Source organism: Metopolophium dirhodum, chromosome 6 (genome assembly GCF_019925205.1).
Source record: "Metopolophium dirhodum isolate CAU chromosome 6, ASM1992520v1, whole genome shotgun sequence".
In the NCBI taxonomy this organism is placed as follows: Eukaryota; Metazoa; Arthropoda; class Insecta; order Hemiptera; family Aphididae; genus Metopolophium; species Metopolophium dirhodum.
Genome location: NC_083565.1, coordinates 35,448,954 through 35,463,299, shown reverse-complemented (window position 1 = coordinate 35,463,299; position 14,346 = coordinate 35,448,954). Strand labels below are relative to the sequence as shown.

Genomic DNA, 14,346 nt, shown 5'->3' with positions numbered 1-14,346 from the left:
CTCGCAAGGTGAAAAAAAATTTAATAAATTGATAGGAAGATACGAGGGTAGATAATATGTAAAGATAATAAATAACAAGTACTAAGTAGGTATACAGAATAAAAAATATTTAATATAATATGGGTTCAAAAAAATATATATACAAAAATTACATTCAATAAAAATATATTAGAAAAGAAAGTACCTAAACTCTGTCCCATGAGAGAACATGTCGGTTCTGCGTATTCCTCCCACGTCGTTCTGCTGTCAAAACCGGTTCCCTTATGGCAGGGTGTCACGTGATAACGCGCAGGAAAACCAATTTTGGTCAGAGGCATGTTCTCTCGTGGGACAGAGTAAAATGATAATTCATTTTTATACATAAATATATGCTTAATCGCAATTATTTTTAAAAAAACATCTGATTGTACACAAAGTATAAAAATAGTGTAATTATATTTTTACATAATTAAAAATATACCTAAACTATTTAGAAATTAGAAATTCCATAGACAAGACAAATATGAGAGGTAGTTATTATTAAGAAAATAATATATTGCTTTAGCTTATGACCGGTATACCTGTATCTGTCTTGTAAGTTGTTACATAAAAATCAAATTAAGAATTTTAAATATTACAAGTTATAGGTAAACCCTTGTCATCTCAGGAAATACAAAAGTATAAAACATCAGAATATAAAAGTAAGATAGGTGGTACCTACTACAGGTACACAAAAAAATTCATAAATATTTTTTCAAAAATACATTGAAATACCTAAGTATGTTAACAAATCTTTTTTACTCACAATTCATCCTTTTGATTATTTTTTTGATTAACAGGAAATGCCCAAAATTCATTAGGTAGACCGTTTGAATCTCGCTCGCGTTTAACAAAAGCACTGAATGAAGATATACAATTGCCAATAAAATAATCCGCCTTGCCCAATATTGCAAGATCTACGTGCGGATTATCCCTATCGTATTTTACAGTTTTCAGATCAAAACTTGATAATGCATGTGAAAGTTCAGGGATTAGATGATTGTTATCGGATGCAACAAACACCGTACTTATGTCTTTACCATATTTCCGAATAAGTCTTTTGAGTTGTTTCACAACTGTTTCAAACGTTGGATAGCATAATTCTTCTGTTGCTTTTCCATATTCATTTCTGTAGCCTAAGCACTGTGGAGCTGAGAACAACAAAGAGTTCTTGGTGATATGTTCGCAAGCCCTGACCCAATCAATACCATTGCGCAAGTGAATGCCAATAAATTTGCCAGGCTTAATTCTGTTATTTATAAAAGAGTTTGCCAACTTATCTATTTCGTCATTCCATTTTAAATACTTATGAATCCCAACATTTTCTTTTTGAATTGGAAAACTTGCTGGAGCGCCAACAAATGCCAGCACCGGCCATTCGGATGGTGGATACTTCTCGTGCCATTTTGATATCATATCGTGATGGTAAACATCGTAGTTTAGGGGGGCATAAAATTCAGAAGATGAAAAATCAACGCCATATGTATCCCAAAATGATTCAAAAGGATTCCCTGCTTTGGCATTACATCCTTCCGACTCGCCTCTTTGCATATAACAAAATGATGTTCGACTAGCTGACGGCCATAAATTATTTGAATATTTAGTCATAAAGTCATTCATTAACTCGACTCTGTGATACTCTAAAAGCGGATCTACTTTGAAGTATGTATCAAACGGAATTTGTACAGACTTTTGCTGGCCATACCGGTATTCAATCCAATGAGGTAACAAAAGCGTGCGATTTAAAGCTTTGGCAAAACCAATGGCTCCCAGAAAGTGGTCGGCTTGGTTTCCAAAACGACCCATACACGGGCAGTAGGCTATGTAACCAGAAGGATCTTGGGTAAATGCATAATTCGCAAAATCCGAAAAATACAAAAAACCAAATAATAGATATAACAGATTATCGGTACTCATGTTTGATTGAAATTATGAGTGAAGAGAACTTAAACAGACAACTAGATTAAAAAAATATACTACATTACATTCAAATTACAAAAGAATACAGGTAATGAACTTACTTAGCTTACAATTGAAAAATGTAAGTACATGTTATAATTAATATTATTTATCAAAAAGTGTTTAAGTGATAAAATATTATGGACCTATTCTATGAATAATAAATAATTGTAATATAATTTATAACGAATTAATAACTATTGGCAATATTATTAACCGCAAATTACAAAAATATTAATTAATATCTAGGTATGTAGAAATTTAATAGCCCGTTATAAAGTCGGTTTACAAATTTTCGAAAACAAATTCGGTGATTTTGATAACAGCAAAACTCTGAGATAGCATTCGACAGCGGCGGAAACGGATTACGGAACAAAGACTATCGAATTTTTTTCGCTCATTACGCTGGTCACACTGCAAAGTTCAATGGCATGAAGGCAGACAGGCGAAGTAGGAACTAAATAATATGATAAAAGTGCGAAACATACTTCGTCGAGTTTGTTCGCTGACTGGTTACCAATAATGATATGCCAAATATTTGGCAATTAAAATGATGAAGTCAAAAACTGCCAATAATATTTTATTAACACACACTACACAGTAATATCTATTTTTTTTTAAACAGATCCATTTTTCTAATTAAAAACTGTTCTCTGTATAATCGCGTAGTGTAAAAATGTCTTCGAAAGCTGAAAAAGACAAACAGAAACAAATACAGGATAGATGTCTGTCATTGCTGAACCAAATGTTGAAAGATGACGATAACAAGTACTGTGTGGACTGCGATTCAAAAGGTAAATTCTCGATAAGCATAAAACGTTATTCTATAGCTAAATAGGTTAATATCACTGTTTACAAACTTAGGACCGAGATGGGCTTCTTGGAATTTGGGAATATTCCTGTGCATAAGATGTGCCGGTATCCATCGTAACCTCGGCGTACACATCAGCAAAGTAAGGTCTGTGAATTTAGATTCTTGGACTCCCGAACAAGTGGTGGTGTGTACACATTATTTATTTTCAGTGAATGCATTATTTTTATTATTTTTTTATTAAACATTAAATTCTATAATTACAGAATTTGCAGCAAATGGGAAATAGTCGAGCAAGAGCTGTATACGAAGCAAACCTACCGGATAATTTTAGACGCCCGCAAACTGATTCTGCTTTAGAGGCATTCATTCGTTCAAAGTACGAACATAAAAAGTACATTGCCAAGGAATGGGTGCAGCCTCCATTACCTAAAGTAAAAATTTCATCAATATCATTAATATTATTATTATTATTAGCAACATTAAACTATTGAAATATAGTTAACAAGTAGTTTACCATCAAAATTATTTAATTTTAGGTAGGTACCTATGTCCTTATAACTAAATTAATCCATAATATGCTTATCAGAACAATGTTATATCTGACCAGATGATAATATTTTGCATACATTTAACATTAAAATATTTAAGTAAAATTTTTTACAAATAATAAGGTTTAAGGTACCTATATTAAAATAAAAACAACATAATTAAGAATTGGTTCAATAATTAAAACTATAATATATTATATAATTGTTATACATTACATCTGTGACGGAAACATTGTATTTTAAACAGCCGAGAATAAATCCCAGTGCTCTTTGAAAAAACCACGGCTCATAAAATGGTTTTTAATATAGATCAGATTTAAAAATATGAATAATAACTATCTGTTTGCCAACATTTTAATCAGCTGTAAAAATCGTTAGAATAGACCACAGAAACTTGATATTTGTTAAAATAAATCCCATATGAAAACAATAGTAATAATGTCACATACATGTAATATCAGTCCACCTAAAAGCATCCTCATGTCACAAATAGATGGTACCGCCCTTGAACGTGTTAATAATAACTGAGATTGATGTCTAAGAAATTATTATGATCTAATGATTAAAATAAAGTCATTACTCATTACCTATGTATTTATCATCTTAGTTATTTTATATTGGTATGTAAACATTAAAAAATAGAATATTAAATATAAAATTAATATACACCTACCTATACATTAGTTAATAGTATTTTATAGTACCTATTAGAATTACATTTTTTACTTAAATAGTTATTTTATATTTTTAGGTAAATTGGGATAAAGATTTAGAAGAAGAAGCTGAAAAACAGAAGAAAAAAAAGCGAGAACCAAAACCTGGGTCAATCATGCGCAGTGTGCCTTCAATTGTGCCAAATCCATTACCTAAACCTATTTCTTTAAGCCCAAAATTATCATCAAACAAGAAACCAATTTCAACCGATTCAAAACATTCCACTGATCTTCTCGGTTTGGGTACATAATTTAATCTATCTAAAATGATTCATAACTTTTTAACTTTTTAACTATTAATACATTATTACAATACAGATACTCCAACAAAAGATTCAAACCCTACATTGATAGATACGTCCTTCACATCTTCCAGTTCAGATTCAACAGATCCGTTCAGTAGTTTTTTAAGTGCATCTGTTTCTTCTACTACAACCGCTTCTCCCCAAATTCAACAAACAATTGATCCAATGATAGGCCGTTCCACTGAAGAGGAAAACTTTTTCAATCAACCAACAGCTACAAAAAATAAACTCACTACCGATTCTATTTTGGCATTATATGGGAAAACATCATCCCCAAATAACATGGCCGCAAGCCAGTACACAAGTATATAACTTTCAAATACGATATTGTGTTTATATTTAAAACATTTTTTTTTGTCTTAGGTCAAAATAATGGTTTTGTTCCTCCTCAGCCGCAACAACCATTATTTAACGCTTTCAATCAGAATGGATTTCAAAATATGCAATCCATCAACAATCTTGTATGCTTATTTATAAATAATTAATTAATTACTGTATTTTAATTATGACTTACATTCAAACTATTTGTTTTTTTTTTTAATTTAGGGAAATTCTATCAATTTGTTATCCAATAACTCTATTGATTTTAACAATCTTCAGTCATCTACAAATTCTAATTTTGCGTCTAATCCATTTTACAGTATGGCTGCAAAAAATGCACCAACTCAATTTATTAATCATGTAAGTGATTTATTTGTTTTAGTTTATTTGGTTTATTGAATTTTTAAGGTTTAAAGTAAAAAATATAAGTTATTTTATCAAATACATTTATTTAAATGATATTGGGAGTAATATTGTATTACTCCCGGTTAGTTTTTACTTTGCATGCTGTGTAGAATATTATTTTGTACAAGAACACAATAATTATGATTGTTAAGAGGACCTGTGTGTATTGTTTCCGTCTTACAAATATGCAACATAGCACATAGCATTCAGTAGTTTCATTACTATGCAGTGACCTTTAATAATACAGTGAATTGATGTATCATCAAACTTAAAGGTAAAATAAATATATCCGTTTCTCGTGGGGTTTTTATTTTCGAGTAAGTTATGAGTTAACAGTTGCATAGTATACAATATTACAATTTAAATATTCTCATAACTTGACTAAAAATTAAAATATTATAAGAACCACAAGAAAACACAGATAATGTACTTACCTTTAAGTTTGATAATAGGTTGATTCACTCTAATATTAAAAGTTACTATATGAAATTGGATCTGCTGAACACAAATTTGCTATGTTGTACGTTTGACAGAAACAACATATGCAGGTGTGGCATCCTCTTAAAATTAATAAACATTTAAATATATTATTTAAAGTACATTGTTTCTTAGTATACCTATAATTGATTTATTTTCTTAACATTTAGATTGTTTAAAATTAAAAATGCAATGATCAGTTTAACTTTATTGTGTTTGTGTGTATAATAAATAATAAACAGATACAGTTAAATTAATATTGATATCCTATTTTTAATATTAACTATTATAAATTTAATTTTACAATCAAAATAAATGTATTTCTTTTGTATCTTTAAGTACAAAGTAATCAGCTGTAGTATATACTCCATACTTATTTAGTAAATTGTTTTTTTTTTTCACTTTAATACTTCATCATACACAGATAACAATCAATTATGCAAATAATACTACAAAATCATCACATAACAATCCTAATTAAATTGCACACCTTATAAATTATAATACATCATGTGTCATAAGGAGATAGGCGCAAATAGGTGTAGAGCTGGGGGAGGGGGGGTTATCCTCCCTTAGAATTTCTATAGCCCCCCCAAAAACTAATCATTTCACTACTATAATTTAAAAGCATCATAAAAGTATCAAGTCTAGACCCCAAGTTTCAAACACTATTTACACATATGATTCTACACCTGTAATTGATACTTGGCTTAAGATTTAAATAAGTGTAGCGAATAATTTTTGGAAGAGATTTCTATTCCTAATTTTCCTAAATAATTAAGTTATTTCTACATTTAAAATATCTAAATAAAAATTATTAATTTTAATTTTAATTTATTAATAACTGGGGCCTAGAATTTTATAAATGTACATATTATCTTTATTGATGGACCCCAAAAATAGTTAAAATAACAACAAATTTAAATAGGAGTTACATAGATTTTTATTTCCTTGACTTTTGAGCACGTATTCAAAAAAAATACTTAAATATATTATAGCTTTAAATTATCTATGGGTAGTACTTAATTATTAATGCATATTATTAATATATATACACATATTTATTATTATTGATTTTAAAAAAATATTTGCTGCGTTGCCCATTTGTTACAATACATTTATATTTTTACATTCAAAACTTAAAAATTAGATGAAATTAAAAATAAATAAATAATATATTACTTATATTAAATTGTTACATATAAAAAAATTAATTATTAGTTAGGTCTCCGATAGGTCTAAGGGATGTATCGAGGTTTTCAAAGTTATTGAAGTTTAGTCTGTTGGTTTTGTATTGACAGAATTTGAATATATCAACACTTATACCACATAATTATGTATATGGAGTGGGAAGAGGGGGGGGGGAAATCTTCTTTAGACATTAAGAAGTTTGTGGGTTGTTAGTTGAATGTGTCTTATCCATAGACAATATATTTGATCTGTTTAGATTTAACAAATAATCTTATACTATCATATCAATATTATAATAGGTATTATTAATCTTATAATCTTATAAAATGTTTGCCAAACAATTTAAAGCACAAAACACAAGAAATAAGTTTTTTTAATTTGAAAGAATGTTAAATTTTAAGAAAAATGGCATACATTTAACATTTCTACTCTCATTATTTTATAAGTTACGGGAAATTTAAAAAAGATGTGTGATGTCACTTCTTAATTTCCTATGGTGTACGTGTAAAAGTTGCTTGGTGCCACAATAATTTATTTACCTTTAAAATATATTTTAGATTCTGAGCGGAGCGATTGCATGAACATTGATTTTACAATGATGTGTTTAAAAAATTCTTAATAGTTTTCGAAAGCGCATTCAGCTCAATTCAAATTTAATATCATTCATTATACAGTGACCCACTTGTAACCTACTGTACATCAGAGCGATATCCACTTACCCACCTTTTTGTTGTATGTTGTAGAATTTAGGCTGTGTAATATCGTTTTTATCTTTTTGATATCACTTATACGAAAAAAGTTCTTATTGTTTCAAAATCCATCATTATTTGTGTTTTTTAAACTTTAGTAACTTTTTTGAAGTTCCGATAACGAAAAAATGAAAGCAATATTGCACAGGCAAAGTTCTCTTTTATATGTGGTGAAAATTTTGTTTCCTAGTTATGACTGTACCTTCTCGGTTTTTTCCCGCGCAAAATAGTTTTTGCTATGCCGTACGTGTGTAAGACGGAGACAACAAATGCGGGTGAAACGTCCTCTTATGCTTGGTGACAGCAGCAGTCACTTATCGCGAGTTGCGACACAAGAAGGCGCAACCGGCTATTATCTTCTTTAATATTTAAAAAAAAACTAAATGAATGTTATATTGCAATTCTGAATTGTCTTTAGCTCAGAAAGTCACACATTTATACGTAAATCAATCATCAAAAATACAATTTTTGGATAGGAAAATTATTGTGTAAAGAGAGTAAATTTTACACGTATAAGATAGGCAATTATATTTAGTCCGGCTCAATGACATCACCCGCCTATTTTAAATACCTTAATATTTTTTTTTTACATTGAATTTTGATCAAATAATTTTTAATAGTTCTAAATGTTCTAATTACCTACCATAATTTAATATTAAATAATAATTTGAAGAAAACATTATTTTGTGTTGAGGGCTCCTTGAATACTTAATACCAACATACAAATTTTAAATTGTTTAAAAACCTATATGATCTTCTGATTATTAATTTGTACAATTTTATAAATTAATAATTTTTTAGCAGATTGTAACAACTATTGATTTTTTATATGTGTGTGGGTGTTGTGTGTCCTCAGTGATTCACTTGGATTTATACCGTAAACTTCATATACCTACCTCCTTATGAATTTATGCACCATTACATTGTTTTAACCATAAAAATTTGTTTAATCAGTAATGAAGTCACAATAAATTGCTTAAACCAAAAATAATAATTCTGTAAGGCAGTAGATCTATTACTATTAGTTTAAAATGTTGCATACTTATTACTTACTATTATAGTATAATACTATAATCATGCTTATTTACTTGTAGCAAATACACACAATTTTTATTTGTAAATACACTTTTAGGAGAGCCCAGTAGTGAAAAATAATCAGTTTTCAGCATTTGATTCTCCAAATGATTTAGTTCATGTGAGTAAATTTACTGTAAGATAATAATATTTAATGATTAACTAACTATTTTTTTAACAAAAAATCTATTTTTTCAGTTGCCTCAACAAATGACTATGCTGAATTTGGGGCATCCAACAACAGCTCCGTCAACTGTCAATGGCTTTACAGACCTTTCTAATGGATTTACAGACCTCTCTCATGGCTTTACAGACTTCTCTAACGGCTTTACGGACCTTGCCAAGCAATCCCAAACTGGCCAAACGCTTTCACCTAATTTATGGCAGTAGTTACAGCTTGATGATTGTTCACAAACGTTTTAAATTAAATACAAGTTGAATTGAAATACGTTTTTATTGGGAAAATGTATTTTTAATTGGAACTTGTAAATTATGAGACGGTACATTTACATTTTTTGCGTATTTATAACGCTCTGCTTTACCTATATACTCACGGAACCGTCCATTAAATGGAGCTCGGCATGTAAATAAACGTATCGAAGAAACCATGCATCTTAAATGTCTAAAATTATCTAATGCTCTATTTAAAATAAATTTATGATTAATCTTTAATGATAATTGATTGGTTTACAAATTAATGAAATAATTGTATTTCAATGAATTGCACTATAATTGTACACTTGTACGAAATATTCATAAAATTATCATATTATCGTGAACCTCTATTATGCAGTGTGTCAACGACAAAGGCATTGAAAATATTTATTATAATTATGTACACATTTTTAATCAATTATATCCATATAAATTTGTATTTTATTATTTATTAAATGAACCAGAGCAAAAGTTATTCAAATTAAATTAATTACATTAATAAATAGGCTCTGGTAAAATTGTTTTTTTTTTTTTTAAGTGTACCCACCATTTAGTGTGGATTTATTCAATTTCATATTGGTGATTTACAAAATATGAAATATAATAAAAATATTTTATTAGTCATAATTGATATTTAAGTTTTTGTGCAATTATATGAAATTTATAATATAATTAGATTTGTAACTTATCCGATTGTATTTATTATTATGTTTTTTTTCTGATTAAAGTCAAGTGATCCACCACTATAATAGCTACCAGATGTGTAGTTATTACATTGTTTCCATCAAACAAATGTACAAATGTATAATAGCAAATTTGCATACAGTAGAATATATTTTGTATTATCAGTTACAAATTTATTTTAATATTTTTAAATATAAAATAAAATACTTTTTTCCAAAAGTATTATTTAAATATTTAACAAGTATATAGTTTCAGTAGCTTATCTAGAATTTCTTTACGATTAGGGGGTCATGAAGCTCCCTACCCCCCCCCCCCCCCCGCTATAGATACACCATACACCACTGTATGGTTTCACTATTTCAGTGTTAATAAATTGGCCTTTTATCAAATTTCAAGGTAAAAATATTATCTAGGGGCCTAGCGCATCCCGTGTTCATTTAATGTCTTAATATAATACCTAATATTATAATCTTAAAGTGGGTTATAAGGTATAACTTATTAACTAGGTAGAGTATTCAAACTTTAAAATGCTTATAACTCGCTTTAAAATTTAAATATCAATCAAATACTTTATGGATGCCCCCCCCTAGACCATAAGTTTATAATAGGTCAATTTATTGAACACAAATTTGTTTTGTTGTTCCTATTTTTGTAAGGCGTATAGTGTGAGCACACGTACTGTTGTAAGGCTCATAATAAATTGTTTCAAAGACAGATGAAAAATATTATGAATCCAGTCACAATTTTTTTTTTGAAGTTAAAATATTGACAAAATACGTAAAATGTACGAAAATGTGGAAAATGTGCAAATTATTTTATATTAGATATTCATAAAAATTTTTTATTTAAATCTAAGTTTTGCTAATGTAATACAATAGATTCCTCATAAATTTATCTACCTTTATCAAAAAAAAAAAAAATGTCTACAAGCAAATCAAATTTAATTTTTATGAGCGTTTGAAGTTCATATTTTTACAACATTGGATATTCATTCGATGTAGCGATTTTGTTATTTTGTTTTAATTCAAAAACGAATAACTGTAATTACATGAAAATTTCACTGAATGTTTATATTTTCATTTTCTATACACCATAAAATTTTGAAAATATATTGACTACTGTTCACGGTCATTGTCAGTTCTAAATTTTTTTAGTTTTTTTTTCTATAATTGTCAATAAAATGTTATTTTTTGGGCAAAAATTAGTGAAAATTTAATATAAGTCTCCTGATATATTGTTACTATAACAGTTGAAAAATATTAAAAATACATAGGCACAATTTTTTTTTATAAGCATTTAAAGTTCGAATTTTGACAAATTTTATCAAATCTAAAATTTAATAATTATTTTTAGTTAAAAATTTATAAAATGTTCAACTTTATATCTAAAGATTGAAAATTTAAAACAAGGTTCTACGTTTATAGGTTATATACCTACTTATATATAAATTACTTAATTAACAATAATATCATCAAATATACTTAGTAGTTAGTAATAATAGGCTAGAATCGTTTTTCTTATACAACGATATTATATCATTGAATTCAAATTTAACACCAGCCATAACAGTGGCCCACTTGTAACCTACTGTACAGCAGAGTGACACCCACCGGCCCACCTTTTTTTATTTTAGATTCGGTGCGGCGTGACGAATGTATTAATTTTGGTTTTTTACAATGAAGTATATTTTTTTTTGTTTCTGGAGACACTTTTTTCAATATAAAAATTAATACGGCCCTTATAAATCGTCAATGTCTTGTTAAGTAGTATTGTTTTTTTTTTTTTTTTGAATATTGTACCTATGTTCTATAAACGTAAATAGGGGAGAGGGCACTCTGAGCCCAAATCAAATTTTTAGGTAACGTGAATTTTTTTTTGCCCGCTGGTCCTAGGGACAGCCTTAGTTGAGAGCTATTACCTACTTGGTATTTATTTTTAGTATCGTGTGTTGGCCAAAAACACAATATAAACAAACGATCACAAACAAGTTATTCATATTATTTGATATATTGTAATAAATAATAAATAATAATATGCTGGCTAAATAGTATGCTACCTAGTAATTAATTTTCTTATCGATGTTATTACCGTTTTAATTCTGTTTAAAATAAATTTGTATAACAATATGCATCAGTTTTAATAAACTTTCGTTAATAATATTTATATTTTTCCGATTTCTGCTGTTCTAATTTTTAATTTCCATAAGTTTTCCGAATTTATTTTGAACTTTTTTTAGTTTATATTTTTTGTTCTTCAAGTACAAGTTCTTTTTATTTTCAACATAAGCCATTACACCTTTTTAAATTCATAGACGCACACATCAACAACGAATGCAATTATATTAACAAAGAAATTGAAAGGATTTTATTTTTGGAGCACTGCAGATCTGAAATAGTTACAACATGCACCTACAATGTTTCAACATCGTTTAGCTATGTAGAAAAGTTATTGAGTTCAAGTGACGGTAAGTAATTATTTTGGTATAAAAGTCGATCGGTGCAGCTTAACTATATAGACGCCTAAACCAAGTAATATTATTTTATGTACTTATATTGTAAATTACAGGGCTGGATTTAGACTTTCGGATGCCGGGGCTAATCTTTTTTTGAGGCTCGCTCCAGCAGTAAAAAAATTAAAAATATCTAAAAAGTTGAGGAAATAAATTAGAATTTAATAAACTTGCACATTATAACATCTACCTAAAATGTGTTTATTTAAAGTTTAAAACACCGCTGTTCGTCTATCACAAATTTCAAAATTAATTTAAAGATAGAAATTGTCAATATTATAATAATTGTATTAAACCTTCGTAATTTGAAGAGTAAAAATAAGTTTTTTAATCTCATAACATATTATTATTTATTAAAATTCACACTGTTAGTTGTTACACTAAATATTAATAATACATTGTAATTACAGTTTAATTAATTTTAATACTTTCAAATGTGTAGGTATATACTGTAAATAGTATGATGAAAATGATGCAAAAAAAAATCTGCTGTCCTTTAGAAGTCCATGTCACGCACCGGGTTTTCAGGGCACTGCCACCGAGTTGTTTAAAAAAAATCATAACCTAACCAGTATTAACCACTCAAATGTTTATATCTGTATATTAAAATATTTCGTATTCGTTGGATGCCCCAATGTCACAATATTATAAAAAATAATGGTACAATAAAATTATACAAATCAATATTTATTTTTTGAAGTTGATATATATTTTTGATAAATTTCCTAAACATAGGGTCAAAAAAAGGCAGAAAAAACGTGGCAGCGTCGAATTATGTAACTACGCGAATGCATTTATGAAACTTTTATTTTCCATTTTTTTTCCATTTTTAGTATATTTTCCGGTATTTTTAAATCAAATCCCGTCAGTTGACATATTTGAAAAAAAATTTTTTTTTTGTTTTTTTTCGTCCAATGCAATAGTAAAGACTAAAGATGAATAAGATACCCACAAATAAATATATTTAAATTTGTTTTATTATTTAAACAAAATAAATACATTAAAAAAATTTTAAAAAATGTTTCAGCTAAATAAGTATTATACAAATTGAAAATTCAATCAATACTTTTACTATTTTATTTTTATTAAATAAACACTTTTTATGTATGTAAAATGTAATGTACTAATGTATATAATATCAATATAAATATTAAATTAAAACCATTTTATGTACATTTTATACTATAATTTTTGGCATTTTATATTGAATTTTTTGCATTTTAAGTGCGTATTTTATTGAATTTCTTCGTCATTTCGAATGCATTTTTTAAAGGTTTTTAGTGCATTAAATTCATAGCCCTGTGTATGACATTATGTATTAATGTATTAAATATTTCCGAATTTAAGACAGGTCGATAGAGAGGTCCAATAGAAATAGTGAGAGAGGTTTATAAATAAGACTTTGGTGATGTCTAATTAATAATAAATAAAATATAATAATAATAATATAGTTATAGTTATAATATTAGGACAGCGTTGAATTTTAAATAGGTAAGTATCGGGGTGATATAATCCTTTAAATAATTTAAAACTTCTGTAATTTATTATTATAACAAACTATTATTCACGAATTATTTTAATTTATATTTTACATACTCAAGTAGTGGCAGGCACGGATCCAGACCAACAAAATCTTTTTACAACACAAATGCAATTACAAATTTGAAATTATTACAATATGGGTACACTTTATTCTAAATTTAATTCGTTTTCCCAATATTAGTATATACCTAGTCTTAATGTAATAAATCAATTACCTAATGATTATCCCTATGAGCAATAAAATATTTAAAAAATGTTTTTAAAAATATAAAAAAAAGAATAAAAAAAAGTTTTTAAAACACATGCAGCAATGTTTTGATGGCCACTTTTTCATTAAAAAAAATATATTAAATTAACATTTTTAAAATTTATTAAAAATATTTTTTGATAGTCTTTAAAATCTATTTAAATTATTTTTTTGCTGTTTTTAAATAAACAAAAAAGATTTTTTATATATTTTGTAAAAGCTTCCTAAATGTTTTTTTTAAACATATGCATAAATGTTAAAAATGCAGTGTTTTCAGCTAAAAAGAACATTTAAAATAATTGTTATAGGTACATTATGTTAATTTTTCATATACACACATAGGCCGTTATAGAAT

At 27.5% G+C, this 14,346-nt stretch overlaps 2 protein-coding genes across 4 annotated transcripts; one reads left to right on the top strand and one right to left on the bottom strand.

Annotated features, from left to right (window-relative positions):
- Positions 1-92: 92 nt before the first annotated feature.
- Positions 93-2,278, bottom strand: LOC132947349 (GDP-fucose protein O-fucosyltransferase 1). The gene has a single exon (XM_061017620.1). It carries the CDS (start codon positions 1,933-1,935, stop codon positions 781-783), a length of 1,155 nt encoding a protein of 384 aa, XP_060873603.1. The 5' UTR covers positions 1,936-2,278; the 3' UTR covers positions 93-780.
- A 154-nt stretch (positions 2,279-2,432) lies between these two features.
- On the top strand, positions 2,433-9,707 carry LOC132947346 (stromal membrane-associated protein 1). 3 transcript variants are annotated; one of them, XM_061017616.1, is made up of 10 exons: positions 2,433-2,577; positions 2,647-2,771; positions 2,842-2,975; positions 3,055-3,222; positions 4,091-4,295; positions 4,371-4,661; positions 4,721-4,818; positions 4,904-5,038; positions 8,633-8,710; positions 8,773-9,707. In XM_061017616.1, exons 1-10 carry the CDS (start codon positions 2,528-2,530, stop codon positions 8,962-8,964), a joined length of 1,476 nt encoding a protein of 491 aa, XP_060873599.1. In that variant the 5' UTR covers positions 2,433-2,527; the 3' UTR covers positions 8,965-9,707. The 3 variants fall into 3 exon arrangements, with proteins under 3 accessions (XP_060873599.1, XP_060873600.1, XP_060873601.1); XM_061017617.1 differs by having other exon boundaries at positions 2,434-2,577; positions 8,633-8,695; XM_061017618.1 differs by lacking the exon at positions 8,633-8,710 and having other exon boundaries at positions 2,434-2,577.
- The last annotated feature ends 4,639 nt before the right edge of the window (positions 9,708-14,346 follow it).

Excerpts from the sequence above, each read along its gene's own strand:
- LOC132947346 (XM_061017616.1), top strand. The coding sequence starts at position 2,528 with ATGATGAAGTCAAAAACTGCCAATAATATTTTATTAACACACACTACA. Across the intron at positions 2,976-3,054 it reads GGACTCCCGAACAAGTGGTG|AATTTGCAGCAAATGGGAAA; the intron begins GTGTGTACACAT and ends CTATAATTACAG. Across the intron at positions 4,296-4,370 it reads CACTGATCTTCTCGGTTTGG|ATACTCCAACAAAAGATTCA; the intron begins GTACATAATTTA and ends ATTACAATACAG.
- LOC132947349 (XM_061017620.1), bottom strand. The coding sequence starts at position 1,935 with ATGAGTACCGATAATCTGTTATATCTATTATTTGGTTTTTTGTATTTT.